This window comes from Balaenoptera acutorostrata, chromosome 19, assembly GCF_949987535.1.
Source record: "Balaenoptera acutorostrata chromosome 19, mBalAcu1.1, whole genome shotgun sequence".
Classification (NCBI taxonomy): domain Eukaryota; kingdom Metazoa; phylum Chordata; class Mammalia; order Artiodactyla; family Balaenopteridae; genus Balaenoptera; species Balaenoptera acutorostrata.
The window spans coordinates 1,650,296-1,674,937 of NC_080082.1; the positions used below are offsets into that span (position 1 = coordinate 1,650,296).

At 49.2% G+C, this 24,642-nt stretch overlaps 2 protein-coding genes across 2 annotated transcripts in view; one reads left to right on the top strand and one right to left on the bottom strand.

Moving 5' to 3' along the window:
* The window catches only part of ZNF469 (zinc finger protein 469), a 264,223-nt gene that overhangs the window by 209,518 nt on the left and 30,063 nt on the right, over positions 1-24,642 (bottom strand). The window lies entirely within an intron of this gene.
* Positions 896-23,096, top strand: LOC130705733 (uncharacterized). Its single transcript, XM_057534444.1, has 3 exons — positions 896-1,421; positions 3,195-3,338; positions 22,837-23,096. Exons 1-3 carry the CDS (start codon positions 896-898, stop codon positions 22,893-22,895), a joined length of 729 nt encoding a protein of 242 aa, XP_057390427.1. The 3' UTR covers positions 22,896-23,096.

Here is a 24,642-nt window from a genome sequence, read left to right on the forward strand (position 1 = left end):
CGCAGGGTCCAGCCACGGCCAAGTGCTCAAGCCATGCGGGAGCACCCCTCAAGACCTCAGTGCCGGCAGTTCCCAGGGCTGGACTGAAGCTTGTGGACACCAGTCCTGCTGGGGACCTGGTACAGATATTGACAGATATTCTTTCAAAATAGCGAGTACTTCAGGAGGGCTGTTCAGACCCTGACTCCGTCTGTACAACTGGCACTTCTCTTTCTTCCTGTTTGTAACCTTCAGGCTCTTCCTCAAGCAGCCTCCCAAACACTGCTCTACTGGCCAAAGGGCATAAGGAGCCTCAGAGGGATCAAGTCAGGAGCCCCCAAGGGGATCAGGACAGGAGCCCTCAGGGGAAGCAGGACAGGAGCCCTCAGGGGAAGTAGGACAGGAACCCTCAGGGGAAGCAGGACAGGAGCCCTCAGGGGAAGCAAGATAGGAGCCCTCAGGGACTTGCAGTCAGGTGGAGAGAAGGACTCAGAGCAAAAGCCAACAACCTCTCAGGTAGTCGGGGCTGGGGCCATGGTCATTGCCCCCAGTCCACTAGTGATGGGCTTCCCAGCAACAGCACACATGGTTCTCTCAGGACCCTGTGTCCATATCCCGAGGCCCAGGCCCCGGCCACTGCAGACGGAATGCTCCCCCAGCAGCAGCAGACAGCCCCTCATGTCTCCCTGCCCTTGACGGCCTCCTGGACCCGTGCCACTTGGCCATCCACGGCCCTCCCACTTGGCGGGACAGTGCCAGCAACACACTGTGCTATGCTTGGCGCGAGCCCTGACACGATGAAGGATGAGTTGGACAGCAGCAGCCACGCTGATGCCAAACGAACTGATTTCACAACCCAGGGTGACCCGCCAGGGCACCTCCACCCCAGCGAGGAGGGCGCCAGCCCCTCGTCCTCATGGGGGGTGCGGGGACAGAGGGGAGGGGACGGCACGAGGGCACGTCTGCTCTCAGCGATAACACACCCGCCTCTGGCAACGACCCAAGGGTGACCCATGCCTACCTGGCAGGCCTGCTGCCACAGCCAGAAGGGCACGGAGACCCTGCCGGGAAGCTGGGGTCCAGAGGGCACCTCCACTTAGCGCACGCAGTGTCCACGGCCGCTCTGATCGTGCAGCTGCCTGGCAGGAAGCTGAAGCAGCTGCAGCTCCGGCTGGGTGGCTGGACTTCTGGGTCTCTGGGGTCCCGCCTGCACAAGGGGGCAAGGACGCCGGCCCCACAGGGATGCCGGGCCCGGGCCCGGGGCGGGCGAAGGCGGGGGGCGTGTGAATGGAAAGCCAGCCTCGAACCTTGTTTCCACCACCCTCCAGAGCCTGCAGAGCTGCTGGGAGCTCTAGCCCTGGTGTGTGGGATGCTCATTACACGGGGGGAGACGGCACAGCAGACAGAAGCGCAGACCTTAAACCAACACGCTTATCCTGCGGGTAAGCAACATGGGGCACCCCCGGGAAATCTGAAGACCTGAGTTGGAATCCGAGCCCTGGCCTTCCAGCTGTGGGACCTGAGTCTGGGGTCATCGTGTGGGAAATTGAGACCCCGGCACCCACGGTGCAGGATTTCTGGCCCCACCGCTCCCCTTCCCCACTCTGTGACGTGGGGTCACAGCACGGGACCCAAGGTGGGCAGGAACTGAGGGGGGTGCAGGGAGGGCTTGCCCCTCCCGCCTTCACCGTGGCTGGGATGGGGGCTCAGCTTCACCACAGGGGCGAGATAAGCTTCCACAGAGACTTGGGGAGACAGTTCAAGCACCCAGATCCTGCTCACCCAGGAGAACTCCTTAAATCCAGCACCTGTGCTAAGCCCACATAACTCTCTCCAGTGTCTAAGAGAAACCGGAGGCTCTCCAATGCTACACGCGGTCCCCTTTGCTGCAAAGGGACAGCATTTGGGAGCTCGCCTAGAATGATGACATTCTAATCCAGCAGCATAGGAGGACACAGAAAACGTTTTGATTAAAAAGAGACGTCGGAAACACACAGCACACCCTGCTCTGCCACCTGCTGCTGGGCGTCCCTGGACAAGTTGTCGAGCCTCTCTGAGCCGCAGTGTCCTCATGAGGATGGGGTTGGCCACACTCCTTCTGAAGGTCACTGAGGACTGGAGAGCAGACGCCTGATGCTCAGCTTGGCGCCTGGCACGCAGCGGACGCTACGTTCCCTCCCTGCGCGTGATGTGAAGGCTCAGACGCCCACACGTGGGACAGTGGTGACCGGGCAAACAGCTGAGGCTTCTTCCCACAAAGTTCAGAACATCCCTGGTGTCAGAGAGAAACCCGAGCTGCCTGCAGACGTGTGATTGCATTCACATGGAGCGCCTTTCTTTTTTTTTTTCCCAGTGCACATTTGATGTGGTCACTGGAGTCTTAAATGTTTCTAGCTGTTTGCAAACACGCTTCTGCCCCACACTCAGGAGGCAACGGCTAAGTGGAAGCTGAGCATGTGTCCCCCAGCTTCGTGTGACACAGACTCCACGCAGGCGGGAAGGTCATCCTCTGGTGTGGTCAGAAGCTCTGCCACTCAGGGTCTCAGGACCAAGACGCCCCCGGGGTGGAGACACTCCCGAGGCAAAGCCTTCTGCTGGTCAGCGTGTGAGCCAGGACGGCCACGGCTCCACGGGGTCCGTGCCCCAGCTTCTGGGACAGCACTTCAGTCGCCCCCGTGGCACCCCCCCCACCCCCATCTCTACTCAGGTCACGTGGCCTGGGCAGAGCTGACCAGCTCCCAGAAGTGCCACACGATCCAGCCCATCCGAGCAACCATGGACTGGTCCAGGGGGCAGTGGCCCATGAGGTTCTGGGACACGGCTGGGAGCCCTGGAGAAAGGAGCTCGTGCCACACAGGGGTGTGACCAGACCCTTCCAGACGCCACCCTGCTGTCACGAGGGCCGGCCCTCCTGAGAAGGAAGCAGAGCCTCGAGCCGGACACATGCCCTCAGGGCTCAGGTCAGCAGGTCCGCTTGTGCTGGGGGCGCCTAGGCTGGGTTTCTGCCCTTGCAGCCAAAGGGCCCCGGGTGATAAACTGCTCTCCTGGCTTCCCCGTGACGCCTGCCCAGGTGGCCCGGCCAGCCTGCCGCCCCGCCTGCAAGCCCTTGCCCCGTGCCATCATCAGAGCACAACGCTCGCACCTGTACGCGCCGCTGGCTGGGCAACCTGCGGCCGGTTGCTCCCTCCCCCTGAGCCTGTCCTTCCTCTCTCCAGGCAGGAGTGCAGCTGCCTGCCCCTCTCGTGGATTCCCGGGAGGGTCAGAGGTCATGGACATGGAAGCACTTCCCAACGGCAGGTCCAGGCTAGGCCAGGGACCACGGAAGCCCCTTCCAGCTAGCAGGGAGCCAGCAAATGAAGGTGAGCCCTTTGGCCCCACGTGAGGGGCTGGACTGTGGCCCAGAGACGTCCGGTACTAACCCCTCAACCTGTGGATGCAGCCCTACATGGCAAAGATGCTGCGGGTGTGAGTTAAGATGAGATGCTCCTGGATGACTTGAGTTTGGTCACAAACATCCTTAAAAGAGGGAGACGGAGGGAGAGGAGAGGAGGCAGGGATGGAGGGATGCAGCCCGGAGCCCCGGGGAGCCGGAAGAGGCAGGAAGGACCCCCCCCCGGAGCCTCTGGAGGGAGCTTGGCCCTGCGACACCTGGATTCGGGGGCTTCTGGCCTCCAGGTCTGGGAGAGGACAAATTTCTGTTGTTTAAAGCCCCAAGTTTGTAACAGAGGCAACAGAAAACTAATATTCCACAGAAGGCAAAGCATGACTGCAACAATTTGCAAAATCCCATTTACATGTTTATACACACACCGCCCTCGTTCAAGCAACCCCGTCGCTCTCCCGGGCTCTGCACCAGCCTCACCTCAGCCTCTGTCTCAGCCCTGCCAAACCCAACAGGGATGCTTATAAAGCACAGTTTTGCTTGTGCTACTCCCAGCCTAGAGCCTTCAATGGCTCCCTATTGCCCTCAGAACAATGACGAATCTCAAACACGCATCATACGGCTGTGCGTGATCTCATCCTCATCTACTTCTCCAGCTCAATCTCTGCTACCCTCTCCTTCCCCGCCCTCCTCGTTCCAGCTAACACGAGCCTCTGTTAATCTCACAAACACATCATCTCTTCCACTATGCGAATCAGAAGTGTGAGGTGTGCAAAACGCCCAGCATGGCGCCCGGCGTCTGGCGTGTGGGGGCCGTGGAGGGGAAGGGTGTCGGTGCTGGTTCAGCCACTACCCAGGCAGATGCCCAAGGGTCCCTCTTTTCTCCTCTAAAATGTGTCGGTGTTGGACCTGAAATTAGCCTTTAAAGTCTTCCCCACTCTTGTGAGTCTATACTAATCAAAACGTTTCAGACCAAGAGAAAAAAAAGAGAGAGACGCCCAGAAAAGTGGGAAGGTTTGGGCCTGATGTATCCAGATTAGCTACATACGTGGATTCAGACCCACCCACCAATCCGAAGCCCAAAGCCCCATGTACGAGCACCCACCTCGCAGCACAAAGGATCAAGATGAGGAAACAAGACAGAAAAGTCAGGGCAGGACAGGTAGGGGTCGGAGTTAGGAAAGGTGCATGAGGCTCTCCAAAGTTCCCTGGAATCTGCTTCCCTCCTGGTTGGTTAGTATTTCTGTGGCTTTTTCTGCGGTGACAACCAGTACAGGTAGCAATTCCCCGCCCCCAGGATCCAGCCCAGTGCCCCGCATACAGCAGGAGCATAATAAATCTGCGTTGGGTATACCCAGTGCTTTCCAGAGAGGAGTCCCAGGCCTGTGCAGGCACACGCGTCCACGTGGCCCAACATCCCTCCCCGAGTCAATTCCTCCCTGACCTCACGAGACCTCTGTACCCCACCTACTGCTCGGGTACGGCGTCCAAGCGTTACCACGTTCATCCTTCTGGTGCTATTTTGAGAAGTGCACTCAGACGCTTTTGCTGTCAGAGGTGACAGGGCAGGTACACAGCTCAGAAGGTACCACTGAAGGCGTGCCCTCCCCCTGATCTTATCCACGTTTGCTGAACCTCCAGAAACTTTAAAAAAGTGCTGCTGCGTACGTAATGCCCTTCAGTGTTTTTATTTTTTCTAATTAATTAAATAATTTATTTTTGGCTGCGTTGGGCCTTCGTTGCTGCGCGTGGGCTTTCTCTAGTTGAGGCGAGAGGGGGCTACTCTTGTTGTGGAGCACGGGCTCTAGGCGCACGGGCTCAGGAGCTATGCTCGTGGGCTCTAGGCGCACAGGCTCAGTAGTTGTGGCGCACGGGCTTAGTTGCTCCGCGGCATGTGGGATCTTCCCGGACCGGGGCTCGAACCTGTGTCCCCTGCATTGGCAGGCGGATTCTCAACCACTGCGCCACCAGGGAAGCCCACCCTTCAGGGTTTTAATAGAGCATCTTCCCCTCATTGGGGACAAGGTTCGGGAAAGAAGGGTCTTCCTTTCCAAATGGGAAAATGAGGCAACACCTGGCTTACGGAGCATCTGTGCTACAAGTATGTGCAAAGACTGCTAGAGACACAGGACGTGGTCGCTGCTCCAGGGAGCTGAGGGGCTAAGCCAGCACTTCTCAAACTCTGGTAAACACAGGAGCCCCCTGGGGATCTTTTTAAATGTAGAGTTTCGCGCAGTAGGCCTGGGCAGGGTGAGGGTCTGCATGTCGCACAGGGTTCCTGGGGAGGCTGAGGCTGCCAGGCCAGGACAAGCATCAGCGTCCCCACCTCCAGAACCAGAAGCTCTGGAACTGGGGTCCATGCTTAACGAGCCTCCAGGGGTTCTGGTGCTCTGGCAGGTTCAAGCACCACGGGATCCAGACCGTGTTCAGCAGACGTCTGCCCGGGAGCTGCCACGATGGCCTCACTAAAGAAGCCGGCAGTGCCCTACCAGGTCACACAGCCTCAGAATCCTTCTCAACACAGCAGCTGGGGCAGTCCCCGGGAGTCACACTCAGGATGACGACAGACAGTCTCCCACGATGTCACAGATGCTACAAAGTGACATGGGACCTCGGGGGAGGGAGCCAGTCGTGGTGCTTGGGGTGAGGGAGATGTCACGGAATTGGTGAAACAGGAACAGACACCGGGAGGATGGGGGACGGGGGCATTCTCAGGCTAATATGGTAGGCACTCGGGTGGGAGAGCAGCTTGGGCAAAAGCGGGACGGGGGGTGTGTAATGAATGCTCATGGTTTGCTCGGAAACAGTGAGTGTGAAACAGCTTAGGGCCAGACCAGAGTTCCAGAGTGGAAATGGGGTCACGGAAGGAGAAAGGGTGGGAGAGGCAGAGCCCAGCAGGCTGGAGGCCGCGATCCCAGCAGGAGGGTCTGGGAAACAGACCCCAGCGGCCGCCCCTACCCCTGCCTCCCTGGCCAGGCTGCTTCCTGAGACCCTGCTAGGGGGAAGAGAGACCGGGGACGCCACGGGAGGAGGAGAAAGAGGGTGGAAGAGATTCGAGCCACTCCAAGATAAACACTCGGAGAAACTGAAAAAGTCGGGACCGATTACACTAGCCATGGGAAAAAAATTAGCATTAGGCACTGCATTTTAATAAAGCATCTGTCTGGTTTTGATTTCACAGATGTAAAAAAAAAAAATGCAGGCAATCTGGAATTAAGTTGGACTACTTCAAACTTCTATAAACCACATTTGGGATTCGCTCAGCATTTCTGAGGTTCAATTTACAGAGACTTCTTCAAGTCAAAAAAACCCTAAATAAACTCTGGGAGGGACGTTGTCAGGGTCGTGATTCATAATCTGTTTCCACAAAAAGCATTATCCACAGAGTGAGGCAGGCTTTCCTTTATTATTCTAATTGGCATAATCTAGCCTCGTTCTAATTACAGAGAGGCTGTGAATTGCTGCATTTAGAAGACCTGCAGGAGATTTTCCAATTTTATCAAGGAGAACTTGGTTATTAATAGAACGTGTGGGTTCTTGGGTTGAACACAAGCCTGCACAGTGGGCACGGAGGGTGCTGGGGTTCTGGGGACCCCAGCAAGACGGGAGAGGCCGTCAGCTTTGAGGGTCTTTCGTGGGCAACGCCGGGCAAGCACGGGACCACTGGGCGTCCACACCCCTCCACGTTCAAGGGCTTTCCCACCAGGAGCGCTGGACCCCCAGCCGCCTCTCGCGGGAACGTGGCGGGGCCTCAGCAGGAGCTGACCTCGGGCCAGACTCCCACCCGCTCCTCCTGCTAACGGAGGGCACTCCCCACGCCCTGCCACCCCCCAGGACCCCCCTCCCTACCCTGGGCAGTCCAAACTCACGTGGACCGTCCAAAGTCCAGGGTCCCCGAGGGTCCGTCTGACCAGCAGCTACTCTGGGACCCACCCTCCGCTCGGTCATGGGCTGCTTCCTCGAATCCTTTGGCCAATGCACCGCCAGCCCGACCAGCCCCGGGCGGGCCGACCCTCCAGCGAGGGCAGTTTGCCCCCTCCATCCACCTCCCAGCAGCTCCCTCACCCGGGCTGGCGCATTTGGGCAGCCGATGCCATCTGGGCTGAGCTACCTCTTCTTGGGAAAAGGGGGAGCCCTGCCACATCTCGGGGGTACTGGGGCTCGCACTTATTGTTTAGAGCTATCGTCTGACTCTTCAGCCCCTCTGGTGCTCTCCGGCAGAAAAGGCTCGTGCCAAAAACAACTCTGCAGCACGTGACCCAAGCCTGGCTCACCCCCCGCAAACACGTCGAGTGGAGCCCGCGGGTGGGGCAGGCCTGACCCTCCACGCTCGCTACCCAGGCTGGCTGGGGAAGAGCAACGCTTGTTTCCAGAGGCTCCTGGCGAAGCCTCCCATTACGGGCTGATTTATAAGGAAAGGGGATAAAGAGGCCAAGTTTGCATACCCGTCAGCATGACCCAGTTTGACAAATCCAGCGTCCCAGCGGGAAAGAGACGTCCTTGGATGTGGGGACCTGGAGGCGGAGCTGGTCCTCCCAGGAGGAAGGTCACTGGGCCAGGCTGGACTCCTCCTCCTGGGGCCCCAGAATCTAAGATACTGTCACCGTCATCATCGTCAGAATAACAAAGGGCAACCACCACAGCGTCTACTTCAGGTGGAGCGACTTCTAAGCGTGCAGGATACTTGTGTTGTCTCACTCACCCTGGGGCAACCCCAGGGAGTGGGAGTGGGAGCGGGTCCACACGTCTGTGCGCGTGTCTTGTGTATGCACCAGCGTATGCACGTTTGTTTAAGCGAGCGTGTTTCCTGGGAGTACTCGCGCCCGCGTCCCAGCACAAGCCCAGCCAAGGCAGGCAGGAGCCAAGGGCCAGCGAGGGGGTGTCCCCTGAACACAGCCATCAGCAGCGCTTGCTTAATGACAAGATTATGGGAACAGCATTACGGGGGTCTAATGCCTCCGGCGCTTTCCACACACCCGTGAAGGTCGTCTTTGTGGTCCTGGAGTTTTTTCTTTCATCACTGGTCTTTTTGCTTGTGTAAACAGTGGCGCTTTATTGCAGACTTGAGAGGTGCCCGCAAGCTGAGATGGGGAGGTGACGGGGCGTGGGCGCCGCCCGCTGCCCAGCACCACTGCTCGGCAGTGATCAGAGAGCAAACAGCCCCGACGCCAAAAGCAGAGGAAACCGAGACCACGAGGCCAAGAAAAATTGCCTTTTTCTTTCCAGTCTCCTGCTAAGATAGCTTTCCAGTTGGCTGCGCCTCTGGGGGGATGGCACAAAGAACACGTTAAATAGCCGGTTCCTCCCACTTTCCGAAGGGCTTTTCCAGCGGCAGGCCGGCCGTGGCTCTGTTGTGCTTCCGTCATCGCTCTCCCCGTGTCGCTGGCAGAGCTGGGCCCTGTGCCCCGACGCCGCCGGGCCGGGGACACGCCAGGCTGTGAAGCCACCCCAGCACGGCCCGGCGAGCAGGCCTTCTTCCGACGGGGCCGTGCTGAGGACTGCGGAATCGGTCAGAGACGGGCGGCCCTCCCTCTGGGGGAAGGCAGCGCTGCCACCTGGGAGGGGGTCTTCCCGGCTGTGGACACGAGGCCGGGACAGGTATCTGCCAGCTTGGAGCCTCTGTGCGTCCGCCCCACCTCCACATAGTTAGGGCTACTCAAACACTGGCTTGCTTGCATCTGCTCTCCCAGTACCCCCGTCATCTTGTCATTTTGTCAGCGGGTTACCGATCACCGCCTGCCTCGGTTCCCTTAACCATTTCTTGTCCCGGCCCCAGTCTCCACTGAGCCTTTCTCCATGGCTGCACCTGGCACAGTGGCACTACAAGGTCGGGTCCTGTTTCCCACATGGCACCCTTGTACGCCCAAGAGCTGGACAGGAGTGGGGCAAGAGGGCGGGCATCTTCGAGAAAACGAGTTTGCTTACTTACGGGTGAGCTGTCGGGGCAAAGTCAGTTGGATAAATCCTCAAACGTCTGGGCTCCTTCCCGAATGCTGTGGACCTCTGACCCCCGTGCTGGAAAGCCCCAAAAGAAAGTCTCACAAGCTGGGCCCCTTTTGCCCTCAGCATCTCATTCAGCCTCGTAGGAGCAGAAGAGGGGAAGGGAGCAGGTGGGAAGGAGGTGCGTCCTCAGGCAGGTGGGCTGGGAAGGATGGCTCCTGGCACAAGTATGAGCGCCTGGGGGAGATGGGGGCTGGCATCTCTGGGTTTGACCTCGGTCTCTGTGTCCATACGGCACCCGGTTAAATAGATACCAAAGGCAGCGGCATGGAGCCAGTGAGGGACGTGTCACTGGGCAAGGGCGGAGGCGGGTGGGCCGGCCTCACCTCCCTGACCCACTGGGGAGGCGAAGGCAGGAAGGAGCAGGGAGAGGCGTTTGTGCCAGAACCTTTGCCTCTGCTGCTCAGCTGCTCCCAACAAAGCTGCTCCTTCCCTCCTGCCTCTGGAGGGGCTCCCCCTCTGCCTGGAGCACCTCCTCGCATCCAAGCCCACAGGGTCCCCTCCTCCCATGGGACGTCTTTCCTGTCCCCCCCAAACAGACAGGTGGGCTGCAATGATGGGATCCCCTTTTAATTGAGCACCTACTACATTTGGCAGGTCCTGTGCTGATGGCTTTACACATTTTAACTAAGTTCTGGCTTCCTGAGGCATAATTTACATACAGTAAACTTCACCCCTTTCACACGTGCAGTTGGATGACCTGACAAGTGTTTCTGGCGAGGCTATCCCTCCCCGGCAACAGAGACACAAAACACCGGTCCCTTAACAGACGGTCCCTCACCTAGTGCTGGCCCCAGGCAACCACCTCTCTCTTTTCTGTCCCTGTGGTTTCACTGTTCTGGAACGTTCTGTACGTGGAATTCCACAGCACGCAGCCTTTGAGTCTGGTCTCGTCCACTTACTACAATACTCCTGAGACCCATGTGGTTGTATCAGCATCCTGTTCCTCCTTATTTCAGAGTAGCTTCCATTGTATGGACGCACCACTGTCTGTGCATCTGGGCACCAGTTGACAAGCACTTGGGTTGGTTCCAGTCTTTGGCTACTTTGCATAAAGCTGTTATAAACATGTGTGCAGATTTTGTAGGAATGTAGGTTTTCATTTCTCCCCAGTAGACACCGAGAAGCAGAATTGCTGGATCCTATGTAAAGGGTACTTTAACTATTTAGGAAACTGTCAAACAGTTTGCCAACAAGGCTGTGCCACCAGTAAGGTGAGACGTTCCTGTTGCACCGCACGCCCGTCAGCGCGTCGTACAGTCTGATTTTCTTTACCTTTCCTTTTTTAAAGTTTTCTTATTTTAGCCATTCTAGTAGGTGTCTAGTGGTAATTCACAGTGGTTTTAATTTCGATTTTCCTAACGACTAGTGATGTTGAGCATCTTTTTGTATATTACTTCATGTATTATTTCAAATCTTTTACCTGCCTCTTATTGGATTATTTGTCTTAGTATTGAGTCATAAGAGTTCAGTATTCTGGCTACAAGTCCTTTGTCAGATGTGTTTTGCAAATACTTGCTCCTAGTTTGTGGCTTGTCTTTTCATTTCCTTAAATGTGTCTTTTAAAAGCAGATTTTAACTTTGATAAAGTTCAATTAATGAAGTTTTTCTTTTGTGGTCATTTTTGGGTATCCTAAGAGTCTTTGCCTAACAAATTATCACAGAGGTTTGTTTCTGTTCTCTTCTACATGTTTTATGGTTTTAAATTTTTACCTTTAGATCTATGACCTTTTTTTTTTTTTTAATTTTATTTATTTATTTATTTATTTATTTATTTATTTATTTATTTTTGGCTGTCCTGGGTCTTTGGTTCGTGCGAGGGCTTTCTCCAGTTGCGGCAAGTGGGGGCCACTCTTCATCGCGGTGCGCGGGCCTTTCACTATCGCGGCCCCTCCCGTCGCGGGGCACAGGCTCCAGAAGCGCAGGCTCAGCAGCCGTGGCTCACGGGCCCAGCTGCTCCGCGGCATGTGGGATCCTCCCAGACCAGGGCTCGAACCCGTGTCTCCTGCATTAGCAGGCAGATTCTCAACCACTGCGCCACCAGGGAAGCCCCTAGATCTATGACCTTTGTAAGTTGAATTTTGTATATGGGCAAGATCTAAGTCAAGGTTTATTTCTCTCTTTTTTGCATATTAATATCCAGTTGTTCCAGTACCATTTGTTGAAAAGACTGTCTTTATTCCATTGAGTTATATGGGCACCTTTGTTGAAAAATCTATTGATCATCTGTATGTGGGTCTACTTCTGGACTTTATTCTGTTTTGTTGATTTACATGTCAATCTTTATGACAATGTCACACTGTCTTAATTACAGAGGCATTATAGTATGTCTTAAAATCATATAGTGTGTCTTGCAACTTTGTTTTCCTTTTACAAAATTGTTTGAGCTATTTAAGTTCCTTTACATTTCCACGTAAGTGTTAGAATTAGCTTGCCAATGTCTACCAAAATAAGTCTGGTGAGATTTTGATTGGAATTGCACTGAATTGATAGATCAGTTTGGGGGGAATTGGTATCTTAACAAAACTAAGTCTTCCAATCCATGGACATGGTATAGCTCTCCAATTATTTAGGCCTTCTCATATTTTTTCTCATCAATGTTTTGTAATCTTTAGCATACAAACCTTGAACATATTTTGTAAGATTACCACCAAGTATTTCAACTTTGTGATGTTACTGTAAATAGTATTGCCTTTTAAATTCAATTTCCAATTGTCCATTTCTAGTATATATAAAGACAATTAATTTTTATATATTGACTTTGTGTCCAGCAACCTTGTTAAATTTGTTAGCTCTTGAACTTTTTTTTTCTTTTTTGGCAGATCATTTGGGATTTTCTACATAGATGATCATGTTGAATTACACATAAAGGTGATTTTATTTCTTATTTCCAATTTGAATGCCCTTTACTTTTTTTTTTTTTTTTTTGGAGTGACTTCACTGGCTGGAAACTCCAGCCCAACGTCAAATAGAAGTGACAAGAGCAGACATCCTACCTTGTCTCTAATCTTAGGAAGAAGCCTTCAGTCTTTCACTGTGAAGTGTGATGTGAGCTATAGGTTCTTCACAGATGTTCATTATTTGTCCATTATTATCAGAGCCTGAGGTTCTCTTCCACTCCTAATTACCACAGTTTTTTTTTTTTTTTACAAATCAATAATGGATACTGAATTTTGCTAAATGCTTTTTCTGTATATATTTAGGTGGTCATATGGTTTTTCTCTTTTAGACCACTGATATGATGAATTACATTCATTTGTTTTAAAATGTTGAATTAATCTTGCATTCCTAGGGTAAACAGAATTGGTCATGATGTGTCACTCTTTTTATATGTTGTTGGATTTGATCTGCTAAAATTTTGCTAAGAATTTTTGAGTCTATATTTATGAGGGATATTGGTCTGTAGTCTTCTTTACTTGCAATATCTTTGTCTGGTTTTGGTATCAGGGTTATTCTGGGCTTGTAAATTGAGTTGGGAAGTGTTTCCTCATCTCCTATTTTCTGGAAGAGTTTGTGTAGAATTGGAATTGTTTATATCTTAAATATTTGGTAGAATTCACCAGCTACCAGCTATCTGGGCCTGGAGTTTATTTTTGTAGGAAAATGTTTAAGTAAGAATTCAAATTTTATGTTATATAGAGAGCTGTGTGTGTTATCTAATTCTCCTTTAGTGACCTTTAATGGTGTGTGTCATTCAAGAAATTTGTTCATTATATGTATATTATTAAATTTATTGTCATAAAGGTTAATAGTCTCTTATTGTGTGCCTTACTATTGCAGTTTATGTCTGTAGGATCTGTAGTGATGTCCCTCTTTCATTCTGGATATTGGTAATTGTGACTGCTCTCTTTTTTCCTTGATCTGTCTGGCTAAGGCTTTTCAATTGTTGTTTTGCTCAAAAAACCAGCTTTTGGTTTTGTTCATTTTCCTCTACTATTCTTCTGTTTCCAAGTTCATTGATTTCCGTTCTTATCTATATAGTTTCCTTTCTTCTGCTTACTTTGGATTTATTGTGTTCTTCCTTTCTCAAGGCTCTGAAGGGTGGAAGCTTAGATTATTGCTTTGAGAACTTCTTCTTTACCAACAGGTACATCTAATGCTATAAATTTCCCTCTAAGTGCTGCCTTACCAGCATCATCCTATAAATTGTCATATGTTGTGCTTTCTTTGATATATACATCTATCTATCTATCTATTTATTTATTTGGCTGTCTCAGATCTTAGTTGTGGTGTGCGGGCTCTACAGCATGCAGGCTCAGTTGCCCTGCGGCATGTGGGATATTAGTTCCCTGACCAGGGATTGAACCCATGTCCCCTGCATTGGAAGGCGGATTCTTAACCACTGGAGCACCAGGGAAGTCCTGTGCTTTCTTTTTTGTTCAATTAAATTATTTTCTAATTTCTCTTGATTTTTTGACCCATAGGTTACTTAAAAGTATGTTGTTTAATTTCCAATATTTGGAGTTACATATTATTGATTTTTAGTTTAATTCTGTTGTGGCCAGATAATATACTTCACATAATTTCACTTCTTTTAAATTTGTTAAGATTTGTTTTATGGCCCACCATACTTTGTGAATGTTCCATATGCACTTGTAAAAAAATGTGTACTCTGCTGATATTGGGAAAATTGTCCAATAAATGTCAAGTAGATCAACTTAGATGATATTATGATTAAGATTTCTACATCCTTACTGATTTTCTACTTGTTCCATAACTTACAGAGAGGCATACTGAAGTTTCCAACTATATTTGTGGATTTTTCTATTTCTACTTTACTTTTTGTTTCACGTGTAGATGAGGGCACATTTACAGTGTTACGTCTTCCTGCAGAATGACACTTTTTTTTTTTTTTTTTTGGCTGCGTTGGGTCTTCGTTGCTGCGCGCAGGCTTTCTCCGGTTGTGGTGAGAGGAGGCTACTCTTTATCGCAGTGCATGGGATTCTCACTGCGGTGGCTTCTCTTGTTGCGGAGCACAGGCTCTAGGGACGCAGGCTTCAGTAGTTGTGGCTCGCGGGCTCTAGAGCGCAGGCTCAGTAGTTGTGGCGTACGGGCTTAGTTGCTCCGTGGCATGTGGGATCTTCCCAGACCAGGGATCAAAGTGTGTCCCCTGCATTGGCAGGTGGATTCTTAACCACTGCGCCACCAAGGAAGTCCCCAGAATGACAATTTTATTCCTATAAAATCATCTCTGGTAATTTTCCTTGTTCTGATGTCTACTCTGTATGATGTTAATATCTTTATCCCAGCTTTCTTTTGATTTGCATTTTCATGGTGTGACTTTCTCTGTCTGTTTACTTTCAATCCACTTATGTTTTAATGTTAAAAAATTTTTTTTGAGAGAACATATATTTGTGTCTTATTTTCTACACAATCTTATCTCTATCTTTTCATTGGGAAGCTGAATTTAAATCTATCATCTTACTATTAATTTTCCAATTTGTCTTCATCTGTTCCTTTTAAATTTTTGTCACTATTTTCCTCCTTCTATTGGATTGAGTATTTTTTATGATTCCATTGCTACAACCTTATTGATTACCTCTCCTTCTAGTTTTTAGTGGTTGCAACAGGGCTTAAAATATATAACTTTAACGTATTAAAGTCTGTCCAGATAATATTAAACCACTTCACATATAGGGAAATAACTTTACAACAACACATGTTCTCATTTCCTCTTTCCATCCTTTGTGCTATTGTTGTCATATATTTACTTTGACCAGCTATAAACCCCACAGTACAGCACTATAATTTTTGTTTCACATGGTCTATTTTTGTGTGTGTGTTTGAAATCTTTACTGAGCATAAAATTCACCCATTTAAAGTGCAGAGTTCCAAAGGCCAGAGATTCTCAAACTGTGTCAGAATCACATGGAGGGCTTATTAAAAGGCAGATGGCCTGGCCCCTCCCTCTAGAGTTTCTGACTCAGCAACTGTGGGGCTGGGCCTGAGAATCTGCATTTCTAACAAGTTCCCAGGTAACGCTGATGCCCTTGGTCTGGGGCCACCCCCCACCATGAGAATCACTGCTGTAAACAAAATTACTAACACAGGTTATCAACCTAACTTGAATGATGATATATCCATACTGGGAGGATGGGGAGAGGTGGGTTGGGGTTTAAGGGAAAAATTCTGATGGCCCATTAAGTGGTCTGATCCAGTGGGTCTGTGGGAACCCAGGACACCTGGCTGTGAAAGAGAAAGGGCCTCCTCCGGTGACAGCGCTCAGCACCCTCTCTTTGCCCAAGGCAAGACTGCAATTCTAACCCAATAATCACTTTTAATGAATGAAGGAATCTTTCCCCTCCTTCTCCCCTGATGTGGTCCGTCTCCTCTTCAAGCAAACCTAACATGTGGGGAAACCTAAGTCTATCCAAAATATTAGTTAGCCAATGAATATCTGTTTTACAAAACATTATTTTTTTTTTGCTTTTCCAACATAGCAAGTCTAAACACCTCCTTTAAAAACAGAGTCCAGGGTATACTGAAAACAGGCAGAATGATGACAAAAGTTCATCTCACGCTCTACCCTTTGGTGGCAAAATGAGGAGTCCTCTTGAGGGTAAGAAGCAGGCGATGGTGCTCCTTTTCTGCATCAGTGCCCTCGGGATGGGCCCGGCGCGTCAGCGGAGCAGATGCCACTCAGGGGCACGGCTCCTTTCACCCCAGCCTTCAGAGCCCAGTTCATAACCTGTGGCGCCCCTTCCCTCCTCTCCCCCAATTCTCACAGCCCAACCCCCGAGCCCCTTTTACCAGAGCCCCCCCAAACCTTTCCCCTCTATTCTCCCAGCTGTCACCCACTCCCCAAGCCTGGGGCCGGTCCTCCCCTCCCATCTCCAATTCTGCATCACGTGACAGAGGGAGGGGGCGGCGGGGTGGTCTCGAGAGTTCAGTCACTGGAACAGGATTGAAAAGTCACGGAACTCCTAGGAGAGAGAATCAAGCGTCGCATTCCCCTGTGGCCTGCGTTACAGAGCAAGGAGCTTTCAGAAGCTGTGGGTCACAAGAGTCAACACGACCTCCGTGAGAAGCGAGCCAGGCGGTGCTTTAAACGTGGAAAGAATTCGGTGAGTGAGTTTCACTTTGCTGCAGTAAAAAAGCCTGGCTACGTCCTGACGGCGACTGGCCCTGGCAGAAGGAGTGGAAGCGGGGTACGAGGACACATCCCCAGGCTGCCTGGGACGCCAAGTGCCAGGAAGGAGAACGGACACCTCCCCGCTCCCAGGGTAACTATAGAATATGTTGCTTCCTGTCGAGGTACTGTTCTGATTTCGATGGACTCCCGTGGCAAGAAAAACAAGTTCATCTGCCAGTGGGGAGTGAGGCTGGGGAGAGGGGAGAGAAGAACAGGAGGGACAGAGGAAATTCCACAAGCTACAAAAAGTTGGGCCCCTCCGTTCCTCAATAAATAGTGTTTTAATTTGTTGTGATTAATTCAACGTTTCGTTTTAGTTATGAAAGTTGGGTATGTGTGGTTTGGCAAACACATTCAGCTTAGCCCCCCCCAATCCACTCCCATTTTCTCCTTCTCTCCCTGGAACTCCCCCCACCCCTTTTAACCCAGATGAGTGAAGGAATAAATTAGTCCGGAAATGTTTCTGCTCCAATAAAACATTACCACCTGTCAATCACCAGATAAGTACAGGAAGGCCTCTCCTTTGCTCTACCATTTCTATGGCCTCGGAAAAGCGTGCCGGGTTCCAAAATTAGAACTTCTTTGCCACATGCCACATGTGAATGAGCCACACCCCATTCTGCCAAAGCTTTTAGGGCCACGCATGAGAACCCATCATTTCACCATCCACGGTTCACATACGTATTTCACGTAATATCTGTTTGGATTTAATTGACTCTTTTTTTCCAAAGCCGCTTTTTACCCAAACTTACTACAAAAGCAGATGAGTATGCAAGATGATGTGCTGGTCATTTGCGAGCTGTGATAGATGCTCAGATGGCCTTTGGGCTGACAGGTCTGGAACGACCTGCAGCAGGCAGCTGAGAAGCCCGCCAGGGGACAGAGACGCAGTGATAACAATTAAAAATGTGCCCACCTTAACACTGGTATTTCCCTCAGCTGGTTTTTTTTTTCCCCCACATCTTTATTGGAGTATAAATGCTGTACAATGTTGTGTTAGTTTCTGCTGTACAACAAAGTGAATCAGCCATATGTATACATATATCCCCATATCCCCTCCCTCTTACGTCTCCCTCCCACCCTCCCTATCCCACCCCTCTAGGTGGTCACAAAGCACCGAGCTGATCTCCCTGTGCTATGCGGCTGCTTCCCAGTAGCCATCCATTTTACATTTGGTAGTGTATATATGACAATGCTACTCTCTCACTTCATCCCAGCTCCCCCTTCCCACCCTGTGCCCTCAAGTCTGTTCTCTACATTTGTGTCTTCATTCCTGCCCTGCCACTAGGTTCATCAGTACTGCTTTTTTAAATTCCATATATATGCGTTAGCATACGGTATTTGTTTTTCTCTTTCTGACTTACTTCACTCTGTATGACAGATTCTAGGTCCATCCACCTCACTACAAATAACTCAATTTCGTTTCTTTTTATGGCTGAGTAATATTCCATTGTATATATGTGCCACATCTTCTTTATCCGTTCATCTGTCAGTGGACACTTAGCCTGCTTCCATGTCCTGGCTATTGTAAACAGTGCTGCAATGAACATTGTGGTACATGTATCTTTTTGAATTACAGTTTTCTCTCAGCTGCTGTTTTGAGTTCCAAGTTCAAGACGTTTTGGAGCAGGACCTGCTCTATTATTCTGTGGGAGAGAGGGCGATGTGTGAAGCCTGCTGCACTGGCTCAGGGCACCACCACCTCCACCACCCCGAGCTCTGCTGGAGAGGGTTCTGGCAGTGTCTGGAGGGTACTGGATGGGCCTGGGCTTGCTCCTCGGCGTCCCAGGACAGATCTCCTTCTCCGGCGCCTCTGCGCCTTGACTGACAGGACACCGGCTCCCCAGCCAGCTCCCTTGATGGCCCAGGTCCAATTCATCATGTTCTCTCTACTGCATCTCTGGGTCCCCAGAGAGAAATGTCAGCCGCATCAGTTCACCCTGGTATCTCCGAAGACAGAAGCACCCAGGGGTGGCGCACACGAGGCCCTTCGTGATGATGGATGTGAGCCTGAATTCACGAGCGTTCGCACAGGCTGGTCCTAATAACACAGGATCACCAGCAACTGTAAGCATGTGCCAAGATGCAACTGCAGCCGGGTGCCAGACATCTCTAGCCCACCAGGCGCAGACCTGCTCACCCCCAGGAGTCAGGGAGGCATAGCAGGAAGTGGGTGCATCTTTCAAAGGCAAGAAGGGCTCTGTTCAAATCCTAGCTCCACCACTTACCAGCGGCCTGGCCTTGGAGAATTCTCCTGACCTCTTTGAAATTAATCCCCTCGTGATCAGAAAACATACTCTGAAGGCTTTTAATCTTCTTAAATTTACTGAGCTCTATTTTATGGTCCAGAATGTAGTCCATCTGGATGAATCTTCCATGTGTGTTCTACTGCGGTTGCGTGGAAAGTTCTGTAAATGTCAATTAGGTAAAGTTAATTGATAACGTTTTTCAAGTGCTCTGTGTCATCACTGATTTTCTACTTGTTCCCTCATTTGTTGGGGGAAGGAGGGTTGTGATGCTTCCTGATGTGTCTGCTTTGCTGGGATATGGTCTCCAGTTACCCAGTCAAACACTCATCTGGGTGCTGCTGGGAGGGGATTTTGCAGATGTGATTACAGTCCCTATCAGTGGACTTTAAGCAAAGGAGATGATCTGGGTGGGCCTGGCTTAATCAGTCAGAAGACCTTACGAGCTGGGCTGAGGCTTCCCCAGGGAAAGAAGAAATTCCTCCCATGAACAGCAGCGTTGGCTGTGTCTGCACCCACGTCAACCTGCTGTCACACTTGCTTTGCAGCCTATACAACGGCATGAATGGACTTTTCATCTTCTTGATACAAACACACCTCCTGCGGGTTCTGCTCCTCTGGCTGAACCCTGACTAAGCCCAGGGTATCAAAACTGCCAGCAATAATTGTGATTTCTCTATTTCTCCTTTCAGCTCTATCAGTTTTCATTTCATGTATCTTGAAGCTGTTACTGGGGGTATACACATTCAGCATTGTGTCTTCTTGATGAATTGACGCCTTTATCTTGATGAATGGACTTCTTTGTCCCTGGAAATACTCTTTGATGTGAAATCTGCTTTGTCTGGTGTTAGTAAGGTCACTGCAGTTTTCTACTGGTTAGTGTTAGCAAGGTACATCTTTTCCCATCCTCTTACTTTTAACCTATCTGTGGCTTCCTATGTAAACTGCACTTCTTGAAGGCAGCATTTACTTGGGTCTTGCTTCTTTATCCTACCTTGCAATCTCTGTCTTCATTTTGAATGTTAGACTATTTAATGTAATTATGATATAGTTGGGTTTAATTATGTAATTAATGTAATTATGATATAGTTGGGTTTAATTATGTAATTAATGTAATTATGATATAGTTGGGTTTAAATCTACCTCCTTGTTCTGGGTTTCTACTTGTCCCATCTGTTCTTTATTTTTCTTATTGTCATGTCTTCTTTTAGATTAATCAAGGGTTTTATTTTAATGATTCTCCTTTATTCCCACTATGGGCTTATTAGTTACCCCTTAATTTTTTATTTTTACTGGATGTTCTAGAGGTTACAATATACCTCTTTAACTTATCACAACCTACCTTCAAGTGATATTATTCCCCACCACATTTGGTGTAAGAATCACTCAACAATATACTCCTATGTCCCCCTCCCATCCCTTGTGCTATTATTGTCACAGATTTTACTTCCTTGTAAACTATAAACCCCTAAATACACTGTTATTATTCTTGTTTTAAACAGTGAAATACCATTGCAGGAGATGTAAAAATTAGAAAAATATCTTTTATATTTACCTATTTAATTACTATTTCTGGGTCACTTCACTGCTTTGTGTAGATCTAAATTTCCATCTGGGATTATTTGTTTTTCTGTTGGAAGAACCTCCTTTAACACTTCTTGTAAATCGGATTTGCTGACAATGAATTCTATTGGTTTTTGCTTGCCTGAAATAGTCTCTATTTTATTTCCAATTGTGAACCACATTTTCACTGGCTAATAAAATCATTGTTGACAGGCACCCCGCCCCCCACCGCCCTGAGCACTTCAAAGATGCTTCCCCATTGTTTTCTGGCTTGCATGGTTTCTGGCAAGAAGTCTGCTGTCCCTCATGGTTCTGTTCCTCTGTCCACAATGTGTCATTTTTATCTGGTTGCCTCTAAGATCTCTTTTTATTACTGGTTTTCAGCAATTTGTTTACAATGTGCCTTGATGTGGCTTTCTCAGTGTTTACTCAAAACAGGCTTTATTTGGCTCCTTAGATCTGTGGGTTTCTAGTTTCCATCAAATTCAGGAAGCTTTTGGCCATTATTTCCTCAAAACAGGTTTTGTCCCTGCCTCTTTCTCTTTCTAGAACTCCAATTACACACAGGCTGGATGACTGGATATGATCCCACGGGTCACCACAGTTCTATTACTTTGTTTTTTACGTCTTTTTTCTGTCTGCTCTAATTTGAATAGTTTCTATGGCTTCAAACTTGCTGATATTTAAATCTACAGTGTTTACTCTGTTGTGAATTCTATCCAGTATATTTTTCATTTCGGATATTAAATTTTCAACTCAAAGTTCCATTGTGACTTTTTTATATCTTTCATTTTGCTTCTTATTGTTTATTGCTCTTCCCTCTTGAATGTATGGAACATATTTTTAGTAGCTGTTTTAACATCCTTGTCTGTGAATTCCATCATCTCTGCCACATCTGGGTATTTTTCTACTGACTGATTTTTCCCCCTGGTTTTGGGTCTGAATTTTCTGTTTTTGCATGCATGGTTAATTTTGATTGAATGCCAGACACTGAATGTTCACTGTTGCTTTCTGGTTTTTGTGGTGCTCCTTTAAATGGTCTTGGATTTTATTCTGGTGTGCAGTTCTGAGTTATTTGGAATTAGTTAGACTCTTCCGAAGCCTTTTTATCAAGTGTCATTAGGGTGGGTCCAGAACAGACTTAGGCTAAAACTAACTTACCGCCATTATTCAGAAAATACTCATGAGGATTCTACTGATGGCCAGTGTATTCTAAGGTCTTTTCATCCTGACTGGTGTAAACACAAACTATCCTAAGCCCTGTGTGAGCTCCAAGGATTGTTCTGCCTGCTCCTTTGGGCAGCTCTTTCCCCAGCCATCTGTCCTTCCCTCACATACATGCACACATCAGCCACGACCTGGTGGGGCCTCTCTGTAGCTCTCTCTGCCCCAGCACTCTGCCCTCCAAGTCTTGCTAATTTGGCTTCCCTGAACTCCAAGCTCTCTCTCCTCCACTCAGTGAGACCACCTCTATTTCACTTCCCTTCCCTACAGTGAGCTGGTGCAGTCATGGGCCCTTGTTTGTCCCTTTCACTGTCTACTGTCCAGTGTGTGAGAGCTGTGCTTGGTACATTCCCTCCAGCTTTCTGGTCATTTACAGCAGGAAGGAAATTCCCATGCCTGTTACCCCACACTGGCCAGAATCAGATGTCCAAAACCAAAAGTCAGTAACATTTTCAGAAGAGGTTTTTGGTCTAATGTAGAGCTGATTTTTTTTTATTTCCACATTTTAAATAGAACCCTTAAGATCCATTCTTCTCTACTGTCATTATCATTTCATGAAATAACAAAAAAAACAGCATCTCAGGATAAAGGGTATTTCTCCCCTAAGTAGGACAGCTGTGGGTCTTACACCAGTTTATAAACTCTCTGCAACTTCCTTATTTAACCACAGACTTGAACGTTTTTTCCTAGGCTGACACTGAAGACAATATTGATTAGAGATGATGGAGATACCGTGCTTGGAATAGGAGTTAGGAATGTGGTTTATTATTATTAGGTGTGTGTATGTGAAGCAGAAACTGTGAGCATGACCTTCGCATGTATCTTCCTGGCAGAATCAAGGGCAGATGTTCTGCTTCGGAAGCCAAAGTGACACGGGGACAGCTACTTGTCACCAAGACCCAGGGCAGCGATCTCTAAAGTGGGCTCCACACACCTCTAGGTGCCCCCAGGCCAGCACATCATATCAATACCGTATTGCATTCTCAAAGGGATCCTGGAGCAGGTGGCAGGTGGCCCACGGCCATGAGAGGTGGAGCTAGGGTGAACCTGGGTCTGCCAAGCGTCAGGTCAAGGTGGTTCCCAAATACCAGCTGTTCACGTACCTCCCTCAAACGTTTGCCAAATCTCCGCAATACCTACCTGTTATTCACTTAACATGTTTCTTTAACATCACTTCATTTCTAAAAATATCTAAATTTATTTTAAAAAGAAATTTATGTCACTGCCACCAATGAGAAATCAGTATCATTTGCTTTTTAAAGAAAACCCTCAGGGACCCATGAAAATAATACACTATGATTAACTTCTAGCCAGATGCTCCTGCTTTCCTGGGACTTTCTCATTCTTCATTAAAAAGAGAGACCGGTAACTTCTGGAGAGGTATTAGAGTCATATTAATACCGAACTGAGACTTTCTCTTACATATAATTGGAAATTTTGAAAAAGATTCTGCAGCGCCCAGTTAAATTTGGCTGAAAGAACACACACCATTTTTCTCTGCCCTTTAACAAGAACAGAACTCGAGCAGAGGCAGAGACGGCACACGCCCACCAGGAGCAGTGGGGGTCAGAGGTGGACACCGTCAGATGGAAGACGAAAACCAACTGGAGAGAAGGCTGAGGGGGGGGGGGTCCCAGTGATGGAGAGCAGAGTTGAGGAGCCTGAGCGAGACGGAGGCCCTGTTCAAATAGAGAACTTGCCACTGGCTCACGAAGTGAAGACCCCAGGAGTCCCCGAGGGTGGGAGTGTGGGCTAAGATGGGAAGCAAGAGCCCTGGTTGGACCCCCGTGCCCTTTCCTCTCCACCCCTAATTGGCTGAGACCATCCTTCTCCCACCCTGGCAAAGGCAGGGGTTGTTCTTGAATTGGGGAACCCAGGCACAAGTCAAGATGACGGCGGGCTGCCTCAATCCATCAATCAACCACCAGGCTGCAGGCTGCCTGCCATGCCCAAGACCTGCACCCCCCCTCCCACTCACGGGCGAGCAGCCTCTTCCCCGGCAGCTGGGAACCAGAGGACCCCCTCCAGAGAAATGGTCACCTGGGGAGCTGTGAGCACAGATACTGACTTTGGGAATCCTCCTGCGAAACAACTGGCTCCTGGGTCACTGCCCTCCTGGGAGGCCCTCGCCAAGCCTGGCTTAATTCAGAGTAACGTGCCGTCCTGCTCACACCCGCTCTGAGAATGGAGGTCAGCCGTGGACCCCGGACAATGAGTGGAGACCCTCACAAGAAAGACAGAGATCAAACCGAAAAGCTGGGAAAAAAGAAGAAGGCAGAAAGAAAAAAGAACTCTCAGGAAACAGAAAATGCAGGGAGGAGAAGAAAGCTCCAGAGAAAGCACAGTTAATAACTGTCAGGAAGGGAAAGATGGTGTATCGATGAAAGAAGAACAGGGTGCCGTAAGAAAGGAAGAATGATTCAAATAATAAGAAAAAAATCTTGGAAATTTAAAATATATTCGTAAAACAAAACCAAAAATATCATGGAAAAGTAGGAAGAAATTGTTTGAGGAAATTTCCCAGAAAGTTGAACAGCTAAAGAGAAAGAGATAGATTGAGAGATTAAAAATAGGGAGAAGAGGTACGAGAATAAAAGGACCAACCCAAAAGGCCCAGCCCCTGACCAGTAGATGTTACAGAACACACAAGACGGAGGCAAAATAGTACTATTTTAAATTAAAGGTACAGTAAAAGAAAATTTCCCATAAGTGAGGGGCAGGAATCTTCATGATGAAAGACACTGCCAAGTTCCCAGGCAGCTCCTAGAAGAGACCCACACTGCAGACTCACACCATGAGATTTCAGAAGGGAGGGGGCCTAGAAGTTTCCAGACACACGAAACACGTCACAGAGGATCGGGAATCAGGTGGCATCTGTTTTTCAATGGCAACCCCAATACCCTTTAACATTTGGAGGGAAATTATTTCAAACCCAGTATTCTGTAGTCAGACAAGTTATCGAGTGTAAGGGCAGAATAAGGACATTTCCAGACACACAAGTTCTTAAAAACTTACCCACCGTGCACTGTTTCCCAAGAAGCTAGGAAGGGAAGGTGAACACCAAGATAAGGCAAGATGTGAGACGCGGAGAAACAGTGCTCCCAGCTGTGGCCGAG